Below are 24,984 nucleotides of genomic sequence, written 5' to 3' on the forward strand. Positions count from 1 at the left end.
TAGCATAGATCCTCTGCTGTTTATCAACTCTTTCCTCTCTTCTTTGAGCTCTTTATCACAATCTGGAATGAAAACCATTCATCTCCAATTAAAATATTATATCTGAGTTTGGGAGTTTAAAAATAATGTAGTGTAATGTAAGAGCTCTTCAGAAAATTCTAGCAAAAGTCCATTTTTGTGTCTATCATGTGTTTATTTGCCCAGCCCTAAATTAGGTCATTGGCCTTAGCTGATATAATCTCAGCTTTGGCCTCTAATCATCTTACATGCTATCACAATCATAGCCAAAGCTTATAATATTATCATGAGTCACTGACAGCACATGAAACCCTGGTGTTGCAGTTCATTTGTATAATCCATTTTTCGTCATAGACATTTTTGATTTTACCAATTTTATTTATTATAAAATTGCTCTGAAAGACACAAACGGGACAAACGGCCATCTATTATGGGGCTCTATTAGTAGTTTCCCTGTTCATAACAACTCTGAAGGAGATGATTATTTACTTATTTTAACCCAATTTATTTGGACACAAAATGTGGGGGACTCAATTGTCTCCATAGTCTGCTAGACCTCACCTCTGCTATGTGGAGTGTCCAAACTGGAACGCTTCACTTTTTGTCCTGCTGGTGCTTTTTGGAGCATTTTTAATTGAACTGTCTTATAGAGGAGAGTTGCAGTAAGGCATAGCTCATCTAAGAAGTTTCTGTTTCAGTTTTGGTGAGTGAAATTTTAGCGTTTTATTAGTCTGTCGGTTTATTTAGCAGGTGTGTTTTTGTTTTTGGCCATTATATATATAAGGAAGAGGAGACATGGGTCTTTCCCCTAAATGGTTAGCCCATAAGCAGCCAGGCAGTGTCTCTAATTTGCCACCAGAAGACAAAGGAAACCTTATTAGCTGTAGTTTTAACAGCTAGCATTAGCCACTCATACTGTAGGTAAGACCACACCACATGGCATGCTAGCTTGATAGTGCTACTTGGTATAACAGGCATAAATGAATGACTAATCTGTACTCATTAATCCTCAAGCTTAATCTGCAGAGATACATTGTATGTATAGGGTAGATATATGTCAAAAGTCTAGTCCAGTCTTGCTTTATACAGATAAGAAATATAGCAAAGGTCAGACTGGACCAGACTGGAGCTCTTCCTGGCTAGTTGTCTTAGGAAGCCTTTTCATAGGTTCTGTACATTACCAAGGTTTATCACTCCAATCTCTGATTCATACACTGTCGGCGATGGTGATAGAAACAGTACAACCTTAATTTAAATGGTTGCAAAAGTTACACATATAAATGTAAACATTCTATTTTGATGACACTCTTCGGGACCAGTGATTCATTTATTGTAAATGCCTTTTATTTACATAGTGGGAATTCTGCAGATAGCAGTTATTCATTAGCTTTCTGTGCATACTTGTGTACCAAAAATCTTAAAAAAAAACTGTAAAATGTGTATTTTGTGACACTTTTTAGTTGGATATAAAAATCATGCAGCTTCTACTTTGTGTCAGGAATCTTGTCTGTGGATGACTTGATATCAATCATTTGAGATTGGTTTGACATATGCTCCACAGATTACAGGCAATCATTTTTGAAACAAGATTGGCATGATGATGAGCACTTAATGGAACATTGACCTCTTCTGATGACCAAAAGCTATTACATTTGCATGTGGCTTCGTAACAGTAGCTTATTTTCCCAGATATTGATTATGCCTAATCCCTCACTAAATACTTTTTTTAAGGGGATTCATTCATTAAGTGTTTCATTTAGTCTAGGACAGTGCTTAATGTGTGACTGAGAAACTTCAAGTACCGTTAATGTACAAGTTTATGCTAATTAATAATATTGTTAACCTTCTAGCAACTACATTTCACAATAAACAGTGCTCAACAAATGTATTAAACCACCACTCAATGTAAGAGTCATGCAGCTGCCCAAAATGATCAGTATTGTTAGTTATCAAAATATTTTTTGTGTGTTTCTGTGATGGTTAATCCACAAATATTTATAACCTCTTTCATTAAAATTTAAAAATAAGATGAAATAAGATAAATGAGATAAAATAAGACGACAAATTACACATTTTTAGTGTTTTAATGTTCTGACTGAGCATTAAAACTGATGTTTGCTGCTGTTTTCTAATTGTGTTTCTTATTTTATGAAAGGTCATGTACTATGTTTGTAATCAATGTATTTAGATGACATTTTGGCACAATTCTGCAATTTTTTTAACATGTATTTATTTTCCCTGAGCCCAAAGATCTTCGTCAGTCATCTTTATTGTCATAAATAGTCTTAAAAATGACAATGTACAATACAGAAATGTCACAAGAAAATGTTACAAAAATACTGAGATGTGATGCATGTTTTATGACAAAAGATTCAACTTTGATATTGTCTCCACTGCACATGAATGAGATATGAAAACACGCAGTAGCTGAGGGTAATCCCCATGTTGGATTCAGTGGTCTTGCTCTTAGCTGAGGTAAGGAAATGTTTAGTTCTTCAGAACTACAAAAGAATGAAGCAAACTGTCAAACAATATTCCTAATGGCAGTTATCAACATGTAGTTATCACTGATTTCAAACATGTCCCAAAATGAAGATGGGTGGTTTTGGATTTCTATAAAACTATTAATATCACTCTTTATATGAGATGACAAGAAAGTATGTTTTTATGTAAATTTTTCTAAATACACAAGCAATTAGAATAAAATATTTTGTGTGTGTTTGTGTTGTAATTCATAATCCAGGATTTCATGCATGAAAGAAAGGCAAATGTTTGCTTGATTCATCCACAGAGAAACAAACCAGGGGAAGAAACACTTGTCCTTTCACCTTTGTCCAATAAAAAGGGCGGGGGGGGGGGGGGGGGGTTGTTGCCTGTCAGGGTTTTTTTTTCCTTCCTTTTAATTTAAACAATCTTTGAAACAATCTCACATCAAGTTCCCTTTATCTTCCTTTTTGGACATCCTGGAATATTTCCAAGTGGACGGATCAGTAACATCAATGCCACTTGAAAATGTACAGCTTTGTCTTGTCTTTATTTTCATGTGTCACGTTCAGGATTTTTTCACAGCAGCAGATCTGTACTGAGGTGATGGTTAGATTCATCTCTTTGTCCCTTCACCTTCCCATCCAAAAAAGCTATGAAGTTAACCGTCTTGTTTGAAAATCTTGCAGTATACAAGTATTCTGCACAGTTGGCAAAAACATTTGTTGGTGCCTTAAGTCGTAACCTTTGTGTCCTCTTAGGACATTTCCCCTGGAGGCAGCATTTATGGTAGCCACTTCGACTTATGTACATAAAGCGAGAGCTTGTCTCCCACTCTACTTCACCTGAGTTTTCGTTTGCTGCCATGGCACATGGCCCTGCAGTGTGAAAGCAGCTGAGGTGGGATTGGCACTTGCTGTGTTGTGCTGAAATGAATGGCTGAGTTAGAAACAGTTGGAGTGTTGCAATTAGTTTGCTGAAGGATCAGGAGGGAGACATTCATTTCACTGGTGCAGAGTGGATTCAGTGCTAGTGAGCATCTCATGCCTGGATGTGTAAGCTGCTCCTTATGTGTCGAGGCGGCGTTTTCTCTTGGCTTTATGTGCATACAGGAAGTACATAGTGTGCCCCGTGGTGATGAAGAACACAGAAATTATAACTAGGATGCCAAAGTGTTGTGGCTGCGGAGCAGAGATCACCATAATGAAGTGAAGCAGGTCCATCAGGTAATTCATGGAGCTCTGCACCCCGTTAACCACTCCTCTCTCTGATTCACAGATGTTCTCCTGCAGAAGCTGAGTCACAGTCAGGTCAAAGGACCAGAGACCTGAAACACAGTAATAGATGAACTGACCTTTATAACAGATGGGCACTGATTCAGCTGCGAGTAAATTTCATTTGACCAGATTAAAATTTGTACTTGTATAACAAAATTACCCAGAAAAGTCACATTTTGGGCAGATTTATGTATTTTTTGACATATATTTCATATTCTACACCAATATTTAAACTCTATGCATCAATAGAAATAAATATCCAAAAACCTTGTATGTAATGAGAAATACATTTTAGAGTTTACAATAGTGCTCTCTGGTGGACTGACTAGGTAATTTTTATTTTTTGTTAAATTGCCTCAAAAAGATAATTATCACTATATATCAGTATATTCAAAATAAATTATTACTGGAATATCTGCCGTGTGCCCACATGAGATGGGCATTAAAAATGGCAATATCACTTGTACATAAGTTTTTCTATGCACTGAATAAGCTCTGAATTTGTGTCTACTCACCAATGCGTGCTGTAATGACACCCAAGAACAGCAGAATAATGGAGATGTAAGATTCTGGAGCTGTGCCGGAGGGAACATTGTCAAAAAGCACCGTGTTGTTGGTCCAGTGGATAGAAGAGCGGTCGGGCAGAAGTGGCTGATTGTTGCCTCCCATCATAGGGTATGTGTGTTTTTGCCTTTGGCCTGTCATCCCAAGCGCTGTAGAGGAATTGGAACTAATGTCGGGCATCAGCAAGCTGAGATCCATGGGGCTGCCAGGGGCAAACACAGAGCACACGCACAGCAGCAAGCAGCCCAGGTGGAGGCAGCTTGAGATGATGCCTGTGTTGACCAGGCCATAGGCCTTCCTGAGCCTGGTGAACATTATTGTGCCCATCAAGCCTGTGATGGCTGACACGCCCATCAGCAGACTAAGAAGAGATCCGCTTATCCCCTGAGTATAGGCATAGCCAGTGGTGATGCAGTCAAACCCAAGCACTGTGGTGTAAAGGAAAGCCAGACCCATTCCCGCGAGGAAAACAGGCTGACGATAGTAGGCCATCCAGCCATCTTTACAGGTGCTCACCAGCCAGCGGAACCTCCGAAAACACAGCGGCAGATCGGTGATTTCCTTGAGGTGCAAGCTTGAATTGCAGTTGCCCTCTGTCAGAGCCTGAGGTCGCGCAACATTGCCTTCTCCTAATGAAAAACAAGAATGGCATCCATCACTTGAGTTCATTAATTCTAAAGGCCTAATCCTCACTAGCTTTTCTGCACCCCCTCTATGCCATGTCACGTTAGCCTCTACATCATTTGTCAAACGCAGTTCATCTACGCTAATGTGTGTGAGTACAAACATAAATCTATACCATGTGGACCCTTGCATTTGGATGCTGTACACAAACTCAAAACTGTGTTTTAAGATAATGTATGTCAAAAAGCTTTGGTGCTGGATCTTTTTTTTTTTTTTTCGGAAAGAGGCAGCTCCTATGAAGATATGATTCCTCATCTTGATATTTTGAAAACAAACATAAGTAACTGAGAAACGGAGGCACACTGTAGTACTGACTTCTCATTCACAGTGTAAGCCTGCCCTAAAGCACCTAAACACTTTTTTTAATCCCACACTAGAGAAATTCACTTTATCCTCCCTTTTGACACTAATGGGGATGTAAGGGCTGTTTTCAGACACCCCAAATCTTTTGCAAAAGTAGTTTTTCTTCTATTAGAAAGAATACAGGTTTAAGGCACTGCTAGATTGGATTCCCTTTTTGATCTATGAAAAAGATCCAATGAACAGTTCATACCTTGTAACCTTTTCCTCTCTATCCTCTGGAGATATGCTTGATCCACTGCAACCGATGGTGGTTTGGCTGACAGAGCAGGGACGATGCGATAAACCCGTGACAAGAAGAAGAACTCCACAATTAGAGACACCAGGTTCCAGCCCAGGATGAATCCACAGCCAACTACGTTGGAGGCAAGGGTCATGACCTGTCCCACTGCTAGTGGAGCCAGGATGTTAGTCACCTGATCTATCCGCCTCATGGTTGCATTCATTCCTTTTGTTAGGAACAAACACAGAGGTTAATGTGTGTCCAGCATCGGAAGCTAAGCAGTAGCCAGTCAATATCTGATCTTTTCTATAGTTCGAGGATCTATCTTCCACAGACAAGCCTCAAATACAAACCAGAATATTCATTAACAGACTGAATGTCCTCACCCGCTAGGTGACCTCGGTTGTAGCCTGTGATGACCACAATCCAGTCCCTCTGAATGGCAATGGTCAGTGCTGTGCTTGCAAGGTTTGCCACATCTGCCAGGACGATCACCACCGTATAACAAACCACCTTGTGTGAGTTTTGCGATGCAACATGTTACTATGACAGCACAGAGTAGCCACAAGCTCAGAGGCAGAGACAACAGGGACACGAGACAGAGGGGACAACAACAGCAATGACTTCTCTGTGTAGTACTCATATCAAGTATATATAACCGAAACACAGCGATTGTGTTGTAGCAAGTATGTAGTGTCTACTCACAGTAAGCCATCCATCCCAGATCTGTTCAATCCTTTGCTTGTATGAGAACACCAACATGAGCACAATGCTACATATTGTCACCGAGATGTTCTGAACGAAAAGAGATGCATGTGCAACTAAAATAGAAGATGGAAAAAACGAATTTCAAATATGCATTTTTTTTTTATTGGGTTTGTAAAAAACGAATGCTAGTCATAACAGATACGAGTCAGTGGCTATGAACCTTGTGCCAGGAGGTTTACACTTGAGACATCTGGCGAATAGCAATTCACCTCCTAGTGGGATAGGAAACCAGCAAATTTCCTGGCCCAAGATTGAAATCCACTGAGCTCTTATCACTGTACCTCGCTATATTACATGTTAGAATTTTCATATGGGTATGAGATTGCTGTGCATACCTTTATTCCTAGGATTGCGATCAACCCAGTCTCCAATCAAAGCCCCAAACATGAGAACTGACCCAGCCACCACCAATCCAAACACCGCAGTCAACAGCAAGTTACGGCCGTACAGTTCAATCAGGAACACAGAGATTGCGAAGTGCCACATGCGGTCGCCCTGTTTAACACATGAGAAAAGTCATCATCGTGTGTTGTGTTGCAATATTTTCATCAGTGTGCTGTGACACAGTGTAAAGAGACTACCTTGCAGTCCTTTAAGTTGCGAAGTCTTACCTATTGCCCCACGAATGTTTCTTCAGGAAATGATTCTTACCCACATTGATAATGCTCCACTGACATAGATGAGAAACTTGGGACCCCTGAGGTAGATAAGAGCTGAACCTTAAAAGGAAATGCATCAAATCAAATAAGCAGATATTCCATTGGCTACAAAGACACTGCACAAATTCTAATTGGATTTTAATTCGAGTTCACCTGGTATACGCGTAGCTTTTTCAGCTTTTGCATCCCGGATGTTGTCAGACTCGAACTCAACCACAACCCCACCACACTGGGAGGCATCTTCCCGCTGCGACATGTCCTAGTGAAGTGTTATCGAACTTGTCACACCATTCTGTTGTTGCTGATAGCACAGTGTGTCATATACATGATAACAGTAATATTTAGATGATCACAAATACAGCTGATTTGTTTATCCTAAAAGGTCGCTTTCCTCTTGACGACTACAAAATCCTTGCTTGGACGATTACTGTTTATTTACTTAGTGACAACTCTAGAACAGCACAGAAATGAATATGTGACAATTTGTAAGCAGCTGGTCAAACACTGCATTTTTTTCTTACCTTGAACTTACTTCAACAGCAGTTGAAACGGCACGTCCTTTTGAACTCAGTAAACTTCTGTAGTCAGTCACATCAGGTTTCTTTTTTTTCCCCCAAAACTAAAAGAGCCATAAATAATGACCAACATTGGTAGTGCCAGATTGTGAAGCAGAGAAGAAAGTAAGTAATTGTATATGGCAATAATTAAAATTAAAATAGAATTATTATGTTACCTTGCATAGCTCTATCCATACAGACATAAAGCAGCAATAATCAAAGTTAATGGAGGCTCAGTTGTTACCTTTTGTTTTCTCGTTGCAGTCAATCCTTGCTGTTGTTCCTCGACGATGAATCTTGTGCCATGTATCCTACATTGGGATGCTAGTCTTTCCTGAGAGCTGGAATTCAAACTGTAGTAGTTTGAAAGGCTTAATAACATCAGGGTGTTCAAGTGCACCATTGTATGAAAGTGCCAGAAAAGCAGAACAGGCAGGGAGGCAACAAAGGCAGCCAGCATATTCCAAAGCACATGACGCTGGAGGGACAATATCACCGTCCACCCACACCACAAAAAGGTAACTGCGTGTAACTCAAAACACACACACACACGCACACATGAACATGACTAGTGAGCACATGCATGTAACGCTACTCTCATACAGTCACATGCACTGTTGACATGCAGCATACCTAAAGGACACATCATGCAACACTACATCACTCTTGTGCATGTAACCAAGAGTAGAAAGAAGATTATCATGTAGCAAAAGTTGGGTTGGGCAAATGTGAATGAAATCACAAAATCAGCTCATGTGCTTATGTACATTTTAACTGAAAATTGTTTATTTTATTAATATATGTGCTGATCACAAACTACACATGTTACAGTATCCATCATGCTCCATTCGTTCCTATCCAAACATCAGCACAGGAAATTAACTGTCATCTTCCTTTAATTGAATAATAACACAAACATGAGAGTCAGTTCCAGCCCTTGGTGATCTGTATTCACAGAGATATTGTCATGCATTGAATTGATCAGGCTGCATCTCTGTCTCTGATACAAATGATGCATTTAGGTAAAAAAAAAAAAAAAAGATTTTCAATATGTTAAGGATATTATTAGGTGTAATAAGCATGCAAAACCATACCTTAAAAAAGATGGGAAAATGTAAAAATAAGAAGTGGAATCATTTTGCTTGCCTTTTTGTTTTTCAAATGAACATACAGAGAACAAAGTTAATAATGAGTGGCAGGGGTTACTTGTAATCCTGACCACCAATCAAATAACATAGGTCAAGATATCTATTTACAATTCCCCATGATAATACTCATTTGCATATGGATTTTGATTGTCTGTTCATGGTGTAATTCTTCAGGAAGCACATGAATTTATAGAAAGCCACAAGGGGAATGGAGACTACAGGAAGGATCGATAAGAGCACACAGATAACAAAAACCCATTCAGGATAGTGCAGGACATCAGCAAGGGGGAAGTGAACCTGCGGGGTTGATGCAGTGCAAAGTCAGTCTTTGTTCCAAATTTAATGAAGTGTCATAATGGTACATTAATCTGGGTTCCATGCATTGTATGTTGGTTGTTTCTCAGCCTCGATCACAACATAAGCCACAAAAACCACCAGAAGCATGAACGGGCTGATAAAGCGCCACATTGCCTGCCAGTAGAGATGAGACAGATTAACCCTGTAAGCAAAATATCAGACATCATAAGACATGTGACTATAAACTAAAATCACTAATATAAACACCTTCAGAGAGAACATAAAGGTTTCTTGCAAAAGTAATGCATGTGTTTTGAAATACCAGGTGGGATTTAGTCATAGTCACAATTCTATGTAGAGAGTAATAGATATCTTGCACCTAACTTTATCATCTTTATTTTTGTTTTAATAATATAACACAATACAAACCAGTTTTCTTAGTGCCGTCAGTGAAAATGCAACATTAAGCTGTTCAGTCTTTTTGGTATACCTGTGAAAGCTTCCTTAGGAATCCAGGTGGAACTATGTGTAAATCCAGCAGAGGAGTAAGGACGCCCTCTAGATTTCCAAACATGGAGGACAGGCCGAGACAGAAGAGCATAACAAAAAAGAGGACCCACACCTGCGAGGCTGACATTTCAATCACTGCCTCAGTAAACAAAATAAATGCCAGTCCAGTTCCTGAAGCGCTCTAAGAGTGGGAAATGATATATGATCACAAATACATAAATGCTAATTATTTTTAATATGAGTAGATGTACTACACCTCTTCGAGGAAGGTCTGTAGATTGCAAGCTTTGAGATTGAGACTTTTAACTTCCAAGGGATCGTCTTATTGAGATAGTTTAACCACTCGCCATAGTTTTCAAGAGTTATGTTGCCAACCCCGATGTTAAATGCATTTGTCAGGGTTAATATGTTCCTGATATCAGCAAAAAACAAACAAACAAACAAAAACACTATTAGTATTAAAAGCATTAATATTAAATGAGAAATGTTTGCTTTAATATTGTATCTATGTAATGTTAAAGCTTAAGTTTCACATCATTTTTTTTATTTAACTTACCAGTTTTGGTAGTTGTTGTTGTTTCAATTTGCCTTAAAGCCAAGAATGGCAAAGATAGGAACTGACGCATATATTGATGTAAAACTGTTCACACATCCAACAATAAGGGCATCTCTCTCACAGTTATTCCTGCAAAAATAAAACAAAACAATGTATTGATCAGCATAATGTATGGCTTTTAAAAAAACATTTTCTTTTGGCTTTTCTTACTTCTGAGGATTATAACTGGAAAAAGCAATAAGTCCCCCAAAAGCCAAAGACAAGGAGAAGAAGATCTGGGTGGCAGCATCCAGCCAAACCTTAGGATTTTTCAAGGGTTCCCACTGTGATAAACATTAGTTAGATATCAGATTTATCACATGAAATTATGTTGGTAAGGGGAAAAAAAGTAATAGACTTACATTTGGAGTGAAAAGATATATCAAGTCATCACTTGTTCCAGGGAGAGTCAAGGCTCTGATCAAGAAGATGGTCAAAACAAGATATGGAAAAGTGGCTGTGGCATAAATAGCCTGTTGGGGAAAAGTTTGGATGAACTCTTTTCATCAGTGTATCGTCAAAATAGATTTTTACAGCTTGCAACACTTTTAGGTATTGTTACTTTTATAGGTAATAAAGAAAAATAAATGTTTAGTCTTCTGCTTATCCATCACAGTTACTGCCTTTAATGCAGCCAGTAGAAGTTGAATTTTGACCTTTATTCCAATTTACGGAAGTTTGATCGAAAAATATTTCGAATGCATGATGAAGTGAAAGTAACATGCTGCACATGTGCAACACAACTAACTTATTCAACCAACTGAATGGATGCCACAAACTGCAGTACAGTGAATATGCATGACGACCAAGAAAAACAATGTAGTGGCTATTGAAGGCAATCACTAATGTTAATCAAGAAATCTATAAACGTGAGCCTCTAGACTGTCTGCCAAATCACCAAACAGTCACATTCCATTTGGTTAACAATTTGTGTTGATATATGTTTCGACAAATGGCCAACATATGCAGGGCAAAAGTATGCTATTCCCTCATGCAACTATCTTTTCAAGGTGGAAAAACCTTTATCAAACCTTATTTATCTACCATGCGGGTGCAATAAATGGAGCAAAAAGCTTAATATATCAACATTGGAGACCCAATGGTCTCAATTCCTCTTATGAAGCAGATGTACACGATGCACCAAGCAGATGCAAGACACAATACCAGCTACTACTGTAAGGACCCACTGGTCTCAATGTTTGGTGTTATGTTCAGGGTTTAGAAATTAGAGATATCATAAGTAATCTGTGGGCCTTTAGTTAATTTTGGCACATATTAATCTATAATATCGTGATGTCAATATTACCAGTATGATTCAGGTTTACTGGGCAGTCCCTCCAGGGAAGTGGACTCTGAAAGGAATGGAAGAAGTATCACAGGATCCAGGCCAAGATCATGTTGTAGAACAGTCCAACCAGGAAGGACACCAGCATCGAAGCCACGCCTGTTTTAAAAAATTCAACCTAATTAACATAAATTATAGAGCGGTGTTAAGTATGACACAAGTTTGCTAATTTTTCGCATTTTTCGAACATCTGGTATACGACCTTTTCGCAAACCAGACGTTCTCACCTACACCTCCCGGATATGGGGAGATTGAACACTCCACACTCCAACGCTTCCCATGCGTAGCCACTGTCCAATGGCCAGTTCCATGTGCAGCAGGGGAAGTCCCTCAAACACCAAGGCAATGACATAAGGAATCAGAAACTACAATCTCGCATTTTTTTCAGTAAGAAGTAAAAAGAAAATAAAAATTAAGGTTGGTTTGATGGTTGAAGGACATTTAGTTTTTGACATTATGTTATCAGCAGGCAGACCTTTATCATGCTCATCTGCACCAACTAACAGATCTTAACACCAGATACAATTTTTTTAGAGTTTACATTATAGTGAGATTTAGGTAACATTAAAATTTATGGTCATGTTGAAACAAAATGTCTTCAGAAACTTTAATCATTCTCTTCTGGAAATTTAGATCTTGAAAATTATTTTAATATATCATCACTGCAACCAAGTCTTTGCAGTGAGAGCATATGAAATAAGACCCACGTGGAAGCTGAAACCAGAAACCTGTCAGTATTAATTATTTTTAATACATGCATTGTTACTTTATTAAAAATATTATTTAAAAGTGTAAAAGTAGTAACATTTAAGAGCATCTATTATCTATTTTTTTGTTTAATGTCAACATTAAACGACACTGTGTAACAGAGTTCTGCTTACCTCCACCATAGCTCTGACACAGATATGGGACTCTCCATACATTACCAAGCCCAACAGCAAATCCTATGCAGGTTAGCAAATATTGAATTTTATTGTCCCATTTTGGCCTTTGAGTGATCTCTTTCTGCTCATCACTTTCAGCTTCCATGTCGAACATTTGCTCCTTGTTATTTTGGTGTATTTCTAAGGTAAGCACAAATCCTCACATGTAACTCATCTCTCCGTTAGGTCTGATGAAGAGAAGGGGAGAACGTGGTGACTGCTTTATCAGCTTCTTCTAATTTCTTATTGACTGTTAAAGCTATGGGAACAGTGCGGCTTGTTTGATAAAAGTGTTTGTATAAAATGACATGATAAGATGCTGATAACAGAAGCAATGACAGTTGACTGAGCACGGATACCATAAGGAACCCATGAAATAAAACTGTGGTAGTGAGTTTTCAGTTTGTTACATGATACAGTTTATAAGTCTCTGCTATTCCAGTGAATGAACATAATGACCAAACTATTACACTGGAAAAATGTACTAGTTCATGAAATTTAGTCTTGTACTTATAGTTTGTTATATTCACACAAAATAATATCACTCACACATTTATTGCAGCCAAAAAGCACATGTAATATAGTTCACTTTATATTAGAGGCAAATAAATAAATAAAAACTTGTAGATTACAGTACGTGTCAGACTAAATCCATATTTATTGTATTTAGCTTTGCAGACCATTGGTATATTGTTAAACTTACTCCAGTTGGACAGACACATGTACCGTAACATGTCAGAGTTTCTAAGTCAGCATCGCCTCCCATTCTTGGCATCTACATTAATTACTACATAACTACTGTTTAATCAAATGCTAGATTGTATCTGTCAGATTATACCTAACCCTACTTAAACATCAACTGCAAGGAATAATGAAGGACTACGAAAAAGTTGATTATAATAGAGGCATCTTATCTTAGGGCCTAGCTGTTCACCAAATTGATGAAATCAGATTGAGAAATTCTCTGTGGAGCAGAGCTGCAAACATATGCCAAAGTAGTATCAGGGCATAAACAGCAACACACTGCAATCCACTGATTTTTTTTCTTTCTTTGTTCTTTTTAAACAAGTTCTCATTGACAAAATATTTTTTCTATTTTTTGTGACTCTGAGAGAGCCATGCACTCTTTATATTAGTGCTAATTAGTATCATCTGGCTGCAGGTTTTTAACCTACATACAGCTGAAACATGCTCAAACATTTTGGTGAGCAGAACATTATTTGATGACCTGGATGACTGAGAACCTTCACAGACATTTTGTGACAGAGTATTTTGCCTTGAGTTTTCGACTGATTTGAGCGTGTTAGCTGTCCTTAATTATTTTATGAAGTTGAAAGTTACAAAAGAGGAAACAAAGAATTTAAGCATGATGATTTTAATGATTTCCCAAGTGAAGTGTGTGGTGAACTGTTATGAGGCTATTTTACATTACAAATCTATAATCTGCTTTACCCCCAAACAAACAATCTTCAAGAGACTCGTACCTGTTTTTGATAAATCAGCAGGCATGTCTCCAGTGTGAAGGCTCTTTAGCTGGAAGATCGGCACACTCAGAGAGTGAAGAGAGGGAGGAAATTAAATTAAATTCATGATGACAAAATCCAGTTTCATTGTTAAAATAATTTTAAATATGCAGCTTAGATTTGGTGAAACTTTACTGCATTGAAAGAACTCAAACCTCTTATCAGAAATAAGGTCAACACTGCAGGGAAGGCATGAAGTCACATATGCAACCTTGGGAAATTAAAATATTTACTCTGTGGAAAGCAATAAGCTGCACCTTCACAGCAGTATCAATACCACAAACTTCACAGATACAGAACATGTACAAACATGATACAACAGTATGCGGCACTGCTGCCCACCTTCCTCTTGTCGAGTTGCGTTCAGGGTTTCCCAGTACCAGAGGTAATCCACAGGGGAAGCTTCTCTCACACATTTTCACAGTATGTCGCTAAGGCTCATCTTGCAGGCAATTATGGTGGTGTAAAAGAAATCAGCCACCAAAAACACTTATGTGGATGTAGTACAGCCAGTGAATGTTTTAAAGGACACTCTGTAGTGTCTTATATTTGATCTAAACAGGACTATTATACAGTACTACAGTTTTTACAGCATGTTAACATTACATCAGTGATGTTGAGCTAAACTTGGAGAAACATCTCCACTATTATAAAGCATTCTAATATATATTTATTTTACATTATAATCATGAGAAATTATGCGAAATTACATTATAACCTGTAAATATTATGTGTTCACAGCCATACATGAGTATTCCTGTTCCAATATTTTATTTTCAAGCAGCATGATTGTGAATAGTTAAACCATGAAAGTATTACCTGTGCCCTTGACTCTGAGTTAGATATTGGAAGCGCCAGATATTTCTGAGACCCACACAAAACCCCACACAGGTCAGCGTGTACCAGAACTTGTTGCCTTGCCGGTCTCCAGCCTCTTCCACCTCCAGCTCACCCAGCTGCCGATGGGGCAATATCCTGTCCTTCAGGCCTGTGTCGGTTAGTTTTTGCTTCTTTATCAGTGAAACACTGTAGTATTGTGGTGATACAGTAGTTCACTGTTCAGTGCTGGAATGTAAATTGTGGCGCACACTGTGAGATAATATGAACTAGATGTTTGTGATGGATTGACTAGTCCGTGGTGTCATAGAGCATCAACTGGAGGTGTGCTGCCTTTGAAGCTCAAGCTCAGAATGAATATAACGTAGGATATAACGTGAGAGTTAACTGCGGTGTTCTATGATGGAGAGAGGTAAATCCACAGAAGCCACTGCTCGTGTGAGGCTCACTCTTTTATAACATTGGTTGTGTGGGCCTCCCTTAAAGCGTTGATTCGTCCAACTGAAGAAAACAGTTTTTCTGACATAGATCAAAAAATTGTTGAAACTCTGAGAACATATACACAAAAAAGTTTAAGCAAAGTTTAATCTGTCTACACAAAAATAATATTTTTTTAACTAGACAATGTGTAAAATATAAAATATAAAAAACATAAAACCAATGCTCACTTAACAGACATTTTTCTATCATTTAATTGTTAATCTATTACTTAACAACTTAAATACTTAGTGTAGTGTAGATGGCTGTGAGGGAGGTCTTTATTAGCAGGAAAAGCTGTAAAACTTGTGAAAATGCAGTTAAAAGTCCAAGCATGTATGCCCACCTTCATATTTTCCAAAGCCGTCCAGCAGGCCAGATTAGAGTCTTTGCCGGGCCGATTCTGCCCTCGGGCTTATGTTTGACATCCCTGCATTAGTGACAGTGAATAAAACAGGGAATTTAGCGTTGAGTGGCAGTACTCCAGGTCGTTCAATGTTTGACTCAAAGTACAGTTATCGTATGCCTGACTGATTTTAATTAAGACAACACTGATCCTGTGCATGAGCGCACACTCGCCCTCGGTTTCTTAGGCAAATTTACGCCTTGCATGTCACATCCAGTTTCAGAACACCAAGAACCCAACGATGAAAACAATCATTTTGAGGCTTCGCAACAGGACTTTACTAACCAACAGACAAGAGTCAGAGTGGCTACATCTGTGTTTATATATGTAGTCTGTGAATGGGACCAAGACCAAAAAGATATTTACACAGACGTGTACTGAGATGAGTGATCACAGCTGGACGAGAGTGCTGGGTTTAATCTATTTAGCATTTACTGTGTAAGTTCATTACGCAGACACATACAACACTTATAACTGCAGACAATAGTTATTAGTTATTATTAAACTCTCTCTCTCTCTCTCTCTCTTCCACAGCGTGTCTTTGTCCTGTATTCTTCTCCTCACCCCAACCGGTCAGGGCAGATGGCCTGGTTCTGCAGGAGGTTCCTTCCTGTTAAAAGGGAGTTTTTCCTTCCCACTGTCACCAAGTGCTTGTTCAAAGGTGGTTTGATTGTTGTGGTTTTGTCTCTATTATTGTAGGTAGGGTCTTTATCTTAACATTTAAAGTGCCTTGAATTGAACTGAATTGTGCTACATATAACTTTTGATCCAAAATAAGAAGGTAAGGTATGGGCTCCATAGAGTCTATATTAAGTTGACTTCTGTTGCTGTAGGCAATGAGAGCCCCATTTTCTCATCTGCAAGATCAGGTTGGTGAATTAGAGCACTCTTTAGCTGGCAACCTAGTCTAGCTCAGTGGTTCTCAAAGGCTTTTTGTTACAAGGCATCATCTGTGGAAACAAATATTTCTAGGGCACAGATTTACATAGCTGTAGCTTCAGATGATAAATTCAAGGTATGTCGGTTTGTATTCAAAGAATTGCTTTTTTAAATTAAACTAAATGTAAGCTAATCTTTAAAGTTCTTTTTCCAGATTGAAGACTTTGTTGGCTGGATTGTATTTATGAGCTTGAGTGAATAGAGGTTAAAGAGAACTGGAGGAGAGAGAAAAGCACCGTTAAGACACCGAAGAGCTAATGGACAGGTGAAAAAAATGTTTAAAAAACAGACTAAAGCTTGTTTTAGTTTAAAGAGTTCTTTCAGCTTTCTTTTTATTTTGCCTATTGTTTACTGGACCTTGGTGCAGCCCCTCAGTTCATCTACTGTATGAGACAATCTGTTTTAATCCTCCCCTCTTAAAGACCACCCTCCATTTCTCTGTATGTATTATTGTAGGGTCTACATTACAATATAAAGTGCCTTGAGGTGACTATTGTTGTGATTTGGTGCTGTATAAATAAAATTGAATTGAATTGAATTTAAGGCAATTTCTGATTGGCTGCCACTCGAAAACAGATGATTTATGAGCAGCTGGGTGATGCTGCATGGTTTTTAAATGACCATATTAACATCAAACAGACAACAATTTAATGTTTGTCTGGAAAGCCTTGGAGTCCTGGCATTTATGTGGATGGCACCTACTTGAACGAAAGCACTCCTCAGTGGCAGCAGCCTCCTCCACCACAAATCCACCACAAATGCTACTTAGGAACAACTCGAGGAACGTTAAAAACCCAGTGCTTTGACCTGGCCTCGAAGCTTCCCAGATCCCTGTCTAAACAGGCGTCATGGGAGTGCCCGGAACAAGCCCAAACCACAGAGCTATAGCAGAACTTTGCCTTCTTGTGTTTCTTGTAGAAAGCCTTGAAGGCTTGTTTCGTGTATCCCTGAAGGCCCCACCCAACAACCCATACCAGCCAAGGTTGTGCTGCCAACATGCCAGTGTGTAGAGACAGCCCCAGAGGCTCTGTGGCTATGCACTGACAGGTCAGAACTGTTCGAGGCTCAGGGTGGACCTACGCAATGTTAGACAGCTGACTCTAGAGATGTTTGGAGATTTGTTTCATATTTTTCAATTGCTCTAACCACTCCCATGAAGCATCACTAACCAGGGTATAAGCATAAAACTAAGTAATACAGAAATGTACCATAAGGCGTATTTTTAGACAGCTCATGAATTTACTTCTAGATCATACATATTGCTGTTAGATGCATTTTTTTTCAAAATATATGCAGCATTGTGTTTTTTTCTGGTAAAAAAAAAACAAGGTTATCATAGTTAACTAAAACTAAATGGGAAAAGAAATTGTTATCTAAAAGGAAAAAAACCTAGACCTTTTGTGAACTTTTAAAACAGCAATTAAAATAAAATAACATTACAGAATAAATCCTTAGTTTAGGTGTTTCTAATTTGTTAACATTTGTTATCACAAACTGCATGATGAGGGTTTAAAGCATCCGTTTATTAAAGTTTGGGTGTCTACAAGGCTGCGAGTCAACTGCTGTCAAAAAGCTCTGTTTATATTGTAATATCTAATTATTTTCCTAAATCTCATCTCTGGCATTTCCCATGAATGAAAAAGTAATAAACATTAAAAGTGAACAACATTAAAACACTGAACCTAAATATTTTAAGCTGAAGCAAGAAAATCCACTCTGGAAACTCACTGAAACTAAACTGAATTAAAAGGTCAAAGCGAAACAAAAATAAAAACTAATAAGAAAACACAAATATGTTATAACTCTGGTGTCCACTATAGCTCTAGTGTGTGTTTGTCAACACCGAGTTGAAGGACTGTCAGCATCCGTTTTGCTTTTTTCCCACTGGAGGCCGCTATAGCGCGTGTAATCCGAGTTTGGCCGGGCTGACTGGGACCTGGCTTGCAGTGTCCCTTCTCAGGCTTTATGCATGAGGAGGGAGCCGCTTCCCATAGACCAGGCGCCAAGTGTAGCAGTGCCGTCCGCAGTCTGCCTCAGCACCTCAACCGCCCGCAATGCCCTTGGACACTGGCGCTCCGCTCGATTCCGCCACGCACTGACTAATCGTGACATCTCAGCGAGTTACTCCGGATCTCTACTTTGGGACTTTTTGCGCACACTGTCCTGACACATCTACGCTGCGTGAAACAAATGGGGAAGGTCCAAGGATAACAGGGTGCAGGATTTTGTTACTGCAGAAGACCTGCCGGTAGTTCGCTGTCCGGAGGGGGGGCTGGCTGCGCCTCTGTCAGAGACCGTAGTGCCGCATCCACTGTTTTGATCATCTAAACTCGCCTTGCATGGATACATCATGGCTACATTTATATGCAGGGTGCAGTTTTTAGATGATACTGATCCATTTAACAGCACCAATTTCCCCGAGCCCACCAGACCGCCTCTGTACACCTTCAGGGAAGATATCCCTCTGATAAATCAGATTGCTGGAGTCCACAGGCTGTTAAAAGCCCCACACAAGGTATGCAACGCACGATTAACCTCTTGATTTTGTTTTTGTGCACGTTTCGTTAAAAGCACGAGTTAAAATGTAACATCAACGCCTAAATTAATAATTAGCTTGAACAGGTCGATTGTGTTACTACCAAACAAAACCAATTCACCAATGAGCAAGCGTCTTAGTAAGCACTTTGTTGATAGGGGATGCTGATGGGGCATAGACGTGCATTCAAATAGTTACTGATTCTCGGCGTGATAGTTCTGTGATAGACAGAATAACTCCAGGCGGTGTAGGCGTAGATTAGATACCTATTATTTGGGGTGGGGGAGGGGCTGCCATCGGTTAATATTTACATCAATTACCCACCTGTGCACTGCCAAGACTTTAGGTGCTCCTTCAAAGTTTGGAAAAAAGTATCCTGTTTGTGGTTGGCAAAGGAGGAGACGCAAACAAATAAGCAAAAAAGACATTTGTGGTTGCAGTCTTAATGATTGTTTGACTTGAAAATCTAACCTCCTCAAAGGAAAAAAAACCCAACTTATTTGTGGGAGAAGGCGACCTATTTGCAGTGTCATAAATGGACAGACTGGAAGCCCATGTGGAGAATTAAAGTAGGTTGGGTCAAATCATGCTCAGTTGGTCAATTCTTGAAGGATGGAAAAGGGTAATTTCCCACTTGGCTTGATTAGATCTGTGATTTTGAATTGGCAACATGTCTTCCTAATCAAACGTGTTTTTTTTCTAGCCCCTTTTTTTGTATTTTGACTCTGTTAACCAGCTTTTCTTTAGTCTGAAATAGAAAGGTATTTGTGTTTGATCACCCTCAATTTTCAGGCTCCATTTACTGCTTGGTTTTTGAGGAGGTGAAGCAGTGCACATTCTTTTTGGTTGCAAACAATGGCCTTCCCAAGATCCAAAATGTTGGAGACAGTAGTTGACAAAAGTAGACCTGAAACTCATTTTCTTTTTCTCCCTTTGGATGCCTCCAGAAGTTAAATGTCTTGGCATATTTCTGCCTCTTGATTAGATTTTGTGAAGCCCCATCTACTGACCTTTAAATTTAAACAAATCACAGAGACCATATCATCTGAGGCTGAGTCTTTTTACTGAGCATTCGTCTTAGTCTGGGTAGAAAGTTGCATAAATGGGGAGTTAATTTGGGTCTTTATTCATTCTGTCAGATCAGTGGTACTCCATCTTGTTTGAGTCAAGCTGGTGAGATAAGTCATAGGAGCCTCAGGATGCTGTGGATCACCACAAGCCAGGCTCTCATTCTGCAGCCTACTCAGTCTGACCAGCAGCATGGGATGGGGACGCTTTCCACCGAAAAGGAAGTGGGCAAAATTAAAAACACAAACAAGGAGCTGATGTACTTTGCACCGTCTCCGTTTAGCTGCAGACCAGCTGGACCGCAAAGCAGACAGAGAGGGAGTACCTGTGGTTGGCTGCGCAGGGCCTGGTTAGTGAGATTTGGTCACATGGGCATTGGTGGTTAGCCGTAAGTTGAGGGGGAAGTCCCTGTTCTTCTCGTAAACAAAAACAGTCAGGTGGGTGACGCAACTGCGTCGCCGCGCTTGACCAAGCAGCTCCCTGATTCACACCATCAGACGTTTGAAAACGAGACTTTAGTGCGACCTTGTGAATACAGCAAGGCTGTCTTATCCCTACAGTGCAGGCCATTCTGTTATAAATAGTACGTGACCAACACATGGTGCAGGGGCAATCAAAACAGCTGACATATGCTGTTTTAGGGATTTTACTGTCATTTTCTGTGGGCATTCTCCAGAGTGGAGATCAGTTGTGTGTGCTGGATTGGGTTATACATGGGATGACAACTTGGAAAAGTAGCTGTACAGAGTCGAATATCAGTTTGTAGAAACTGATTTTTATAGCTGCACAAGGTTAATTTTTAATAGTGAAAACTCTCAGTGAGGGTGGGAGACTCACTTGAAATGTGATGGTATGTCTTATGTACAGTACATCATAGTGTAATATAGTTTGTAGTATCTTTTATTCTGCTTGAAGACCATTTTGTATAATATAAATCTGGTATCTTTTGTGCTGCTTCGGTAAAAGGGAGTGATTCCCACCTCACCCAGACATTTGGTTTTCTAGTGAATAATGCATTGTCTTCAGCGTTATTCAGAGTTATTCAAAATATTCAGTTTTTCAGGGCAAATCAATAGCTCATTACTCCTTCATTTACTTTCTTCTCTCTCTGTGTTTTGTATTTTGGGGTTTTGTGGCCCAGAGGCCTTGCATCAGTTTATAAAAACAGAATTTAAGCGAGGTCTTGAAGAATGGACTCTCACTTTACCAATTTCAGCTTGTGGGACAGTTGTTTTTCTGCATTTTTTTGTCCCATAATGAGAAGTTATGTTAAATGCTGCAAAATGTAGGTTCCTGCTTCAGGCCTGTCAGAGCTCCCTTTGAATTCTTTTACACATTGTCATGCAGATTTGAGGTTCTCTTAATTTGGAGTGTTGTCTCAGCTCCTTTCAGAGGAACATATCGAAGGAAAAAGTTGCCTTGGACTGGACAGGAAAATTAAGGTTACTGTTGTGGTTTTGTGTTCATGCATCAGGTGTAATGTGTTTTAAATCACTTGCTCTCACAGAAATATCACAAATTGCATCTCCACCTTATCGAGCAAATGTGAAGCTTTTAAAGTGGCCAGATGTTAATCCTCTAAACTGATTTGTAGTCCACTGTGGTTGCTATATAGACGTCTTTACCGTTTTCTGTGCTCTGTCTTCTTCTGCTGGTCAAGTGAATGGCAGCCCCTGTGTGTGATTAAATTAAAAAAAAAAAAAAAGGGTTGTCCTGTCTACATGTTGAGCACTCCGCTGGTCAAAGTTGCAGCTCTGTTAACACACATTACTAGTGAACCATATTCCCTGTTTCCATTAGAGCTACCAAACAGGAAGTGAGTTCATATGTCATCAACACTCTTGACCCATTTTTGGGTCAGAGTGCAGTTTACCATTTGGAGAAATAGCAAGAACCAAAAAATGTCATTTGTTTCCAAACTGATGATCTGTTTGCTTTAAATCAGTGATTCTTGTGCTGGCACCACTTTTTGTTTGTATAAATAAATAATAATAGAGAACTTGTTTTTCCCTTCAGTGCTTACAGCCACACTTTTAACACAATGAGATCAAACTGCAGGCTATGACCCGCTGAACTGCTTGGCCCCCTCATCGCTGCTTACAGCTAGCTTTCCAAATGTCTTTCCCATCTGGAATATAAAGAAATTTGGAGTGAGATAGCAGTTTTAATTTTGAAATTGCATGGTGTTTATTTTTAGTTCTTTCTGCCTTAACTGCCTTCCTGGTCAGTGGACCACAGTATGGTGGTTGAAGGGAGAGGCCAGACCTCAGTGTGTGAGCAGAGGAGCTTGTGGTTGCTTCTCTGGACTTGGCCATCACAGGGCCACTGTGGGTTCAAGTCCTGGGCAGGAGACAGCTAAAGAAGTCTCTGCCTCTGATAATCTGGTAGCACTTATTCCTGGATTAAGAGCTGTTTAAAGTGCATCAACCTGGCTTGGTTGTACATTGTAATTCCTGTGAAGTAATCCACACTGATTATATAAAGAGCGCCTAAAGTGACACTGGTTAGAGGATAGATTTATGGCTATATGGAAGAAAAGATGGGTGTACAGATGGGGATTAGTTAATGGCAAACTTGTGTAATTCACTGCAAGTTTTTTTTTTTTTAAGTTTTTTTTCTTGCCTGTGTTGATTTTGGTCTGCAAGTCAAACCCATGTGTGGGGAATTGCATTTCTTGGTTCCACAGTTGGCTAATTACTGGTTACAGCTGCAGATTCAGCCCAGTGTTTTGTGCAGTTCAGGTTGTGATACAGAGTGAAGCCGAAAGAGTACAAATATTTTGTTTGGTCTTGTTATCTAATCCGCCTTTTTTAGTATGTAAAGTATAATTTAAAGTATAATATATACAGTATAAAATAGCAAAATGATAAATCTACCTGTAATAATGTATTTGGGTTTTTTGGATTGTAATTTAGTGGCATTTGCACAGTCATAATTATAGGGCTTATACAATTCAGTTTAGTTTTATTTATATAACACCAAATCACAAGAATAGCCACCTTAAGGAGCTTTATATTGTAACGTAAAGACCCTATAATAATAGAGAGAAAACCCCAACAATTAGATGACCCCCCCCCCATGAGCAAGCACATGGCAACAGTGGGAAGGGAAATCTCCCTTTTAACAGGAAGAACCAGGCTGCTTGGGGGTGAGGGGTGGGAGACAGGACAAAAGACACGCTGTGGACGAGAGCCATTTAATTATTAATAATAACTAGTAGTTAAATGCAAAGCGGCATATACAGTAAGTACAAAAGAGTGAAAAGAAGTGAGTGAAGGTGAAATGCTCAGTGCATCATGGGAAGTTTGCATTTTCTCCCTGTGCCTGTGTGAGTCCTCTCCAGGTGTGAATGTGAATGGTTGTCGGTCTCTCTGCGTTAGCCCTGTAACGGACTGCCAACATGTCCAAGGTGTGTTCCAGCCCCTCCTGTAACTCTGAAATGGATAAGTGGAATAAAATAGATGGATGGACAAAAAGGCTAACCTCTACTGACTTATGGTCATGTAGTACATATTTTTTTCAAACATTAAGGAAACCACATTTGGAAACGTAAAGTTGACATTCAACAAAAATACGTTGTTTCTGGGATTGTTGAGTTTCTTACAGGTTATTTAAGGCCCAGCTACTGGTCACTCCATACAGTATGATTTAAAGTGTCTTCTCTGTCATGCAACATTTCATATTACTATCCCTCTTTTTATTTTCAAAGGCATGTCAGTCCATAGGCATAAAAAAACAGAAGGGAAAAAAAAGAAGAAATCATGGGCCTAACTTGGGCCCCTATGCCTGGTTTTCCTGTCAGGCCAGAATCTGTCTTGTAATCTGGAGAATCACTTGCTTCCCGCTACCGACTATGTGCAGAATAGATGTGCTTGTTTTCACTCGCAAGTCTTTTTCTATCACGCCCTGCCTCACCTGAAGAACATCTACAAATAAGACTTGCAGATGTCTTGGAAAGGGCACGATCTCCTCACCTGTCTCCTGCGTCAACCCCATGCTTTGCCTCATCCCCCGATGTCTCCTTTAGAAAAATGATATTCAGCTCCGCTTCTACATCTTTTTATATTCCCAATAATCGTTTGGTTTGGGCAGCAAACAAGACAGCTCCGAGCCAGAGAGTGAGTTGGAGAGAGACTGAAAGTTATCCCAACCAACCACATGTTTTGTTTCAGCTCTCAAATATGACACAGTCCTTGAGTGCTGTAGTGCAGTAATGCAGAGTGGCTGAACAGATCAAAGCTGTAATGTCTTTCCCAGGGTTGTTCTTTCACGTTTAATTAAGTTACTGTCATATGCGGAAGGAAATTGAACTGCATCGGACCAGGCAATAACTGGTCCGATTTAAAAAACACATGGTTTTGCATGTTAAACTTATGTTTACATGTGTTGTGCATTAAGAGAGAAATTCTTGCAGGCTGCCTATGTAAGTAGTATTTATGGAAGGGTATCATTGCCTTTGTTGCTTTACAAAGCCCAAGTGAGGGCTGACAAAAAAGACAGGTTACTGGAGTTCAACGTATTTGTACAAATCGTTGTTGGTTTAGACACTCGGATTGTTGATGGTGCAGAGCAGTGCCACTCTCTGCACTCGCATCATATGTTCGCCCTCCCATAATGGTATTTGTTTTCCTTTACTCTGCTTCGCTGTTGGAGCCGCTGTCCTGTGGAGCTGACAGACTCTGAATATAAATAGGTTAATATCTCCAATTTGGAGGTCAACCAGACAAGTGAACAGTCACTCTCATTCTTCATCTCTTTGACCACAGTCTGGTGATGACAACCATTC

At 39.4% G+C, this 24,984-nt stretch overlaps 2 protein-coding genes across 14 annotated transcripts in view; one reads left to right on the top strand and one right to left on the bottom strand.

Annotated features, from left to right (window-relative positions):
* Positions 1 to 2,895: 2,895 nt before the first annotated feature.
* LOC147319435 (ferroportin) lies at positions 2,896 to 24,319 on the bottom strand. 8 transcript variants are annotated; one of them, XM_086312070.1, is made up of 20 exons: positions 19,602 to 19,752; positions 19,455 to 19,506; positions 13,897 to 15,679; positions 11,717 to 12,600; positions 11,451 to 11,588; positions 10,507 to 10,617; positions 10,316 to 10,428; positions 10,106 to 10,234; positions 9,806 to 9,961; positions 9,530 to 9,730; positions 7,839 to 9,213; positions 7,570 to 7,656; positions 7,191 to 7,296; positions 7,030 to 7,097; positions 6,714 to 6,873; positions 6,316 to 6,431; positions 5,997 to 6,123; positions 5,581 to 5,835; positions 4,295 to 4,972; positions 2,896 to 3,829 (listed from the first exon to the last, which is right to left on the bottom strand). In XM_086312070.1, exons 11-20 carry the CDS (start codon positions 8,052 to 8,054, stop codon positions 3,570 to 3,572), a joined length of 2,073 nt encoding a protein of 690 aa, XP_086168196.1. In that variant the 5' UTR covers positions 8,055 to 9,213; positions 9,530 to 9,730; positions 9,806 to 9,961; positions 10,106 to 10,234; positions 10,316 to 10,428; positions 10,507 to 10,617; positions 11,451 to 11,588; positions 11,717 to 12,600; positions 13,897 to 15,679; positions 19,455 to 19,506; positions 19,602 to 19,752; the 3' UTR covers positions 2,896 to 3,569. The 8 variants fall into 8 exon arrangements, with proteins under 8 accessions (XP_086168196.1, XP_086168197.1, XP_086168201.1 ...); XM_086312071.1 differs by having other exon boundaries at positions 11,717 to 11,818; positions 12,371 to 12,600; positions 19,455 to 19,752; XM_086312075.1 differs by having other exon boundaries at positions 7,839 to 7,947; positions 9,105 to 9,213; positions 19,455 to 19,752.
* The window catches only part of fhod3b (formin homology 2 domain containing 3b), a 91,166-nt gene continuing 84,742 nt past the window's right edge, over positions 18,561 to 24,984 (top strand). For 4 of the 6 annotated variants that reach the window (XM_086312065.1, XM_086312067.1, XM_086312068.1 and 1 more), the window contains exon 1: positions 18,563 to 19,109. In XM_086312065.1, the coding sequence (XP_086168191.1) occupies positions 18,945 to 19,109 (165 nt within the window). In that variant the 5' untranslated portion in view covers positions 18,563 to 18,944. Of the gene's footprint in view, positions 19,110 to 24,984 lie in introns of all 6 variants that reach the window. The other 2 variants (XM_086312063.1, XM_086312064.1) reach the window with 1 other exon arrangement.

The sequence above is a fragment of the Aulonocara sp. 'chitande type north' Nkhata Bay genome, linkage group LG11 (genome assembly GCF_057382095.1).
Source record: "Aulonocara sp. 'chitande type north' Nkhata Bay isolate Kocher_YH1m ecotype deep benthic linkage group LG11, A_spYH_male_GT1.1, whole genome shotgun sequence".
Lineage (NCBI taxonomy): Eukaryota > Metazoa > Chordata > Actinopteri > Cichliformes > Cichlidae > Aulonocara > Aulonocara sp. 'chitande type north' Nkhata Bay.

What these genes read in the sequence shown, in the direction of transcription:
- LOC147319435 (XM_086312072.1), bottom strand. Translation starts at nt 8,054, where the DNA reads ATGCTGGCTGCCTTTGTTGCCTCCCTGCCTGTTCTGCTTTTCTGGCAC. An exon ending in GTGGAGCATTATCAATGTGG is followed by an intron (nt 6,874 to 7,029) that starts GTAAGAATCATT and finishes TGTGTTAAACAG; the next exon opens with GGCGACCGCATGTGGCACTT. An exon ending in AGAGAGGAAAAGGTTACAAG is followed by an intron (nt 4,973 to 5,580) that starts GTATGAACTGTT and finishes GTTTTTCATTAG; the next exon opens with GAGAAGGCAATGTTGCGCGA.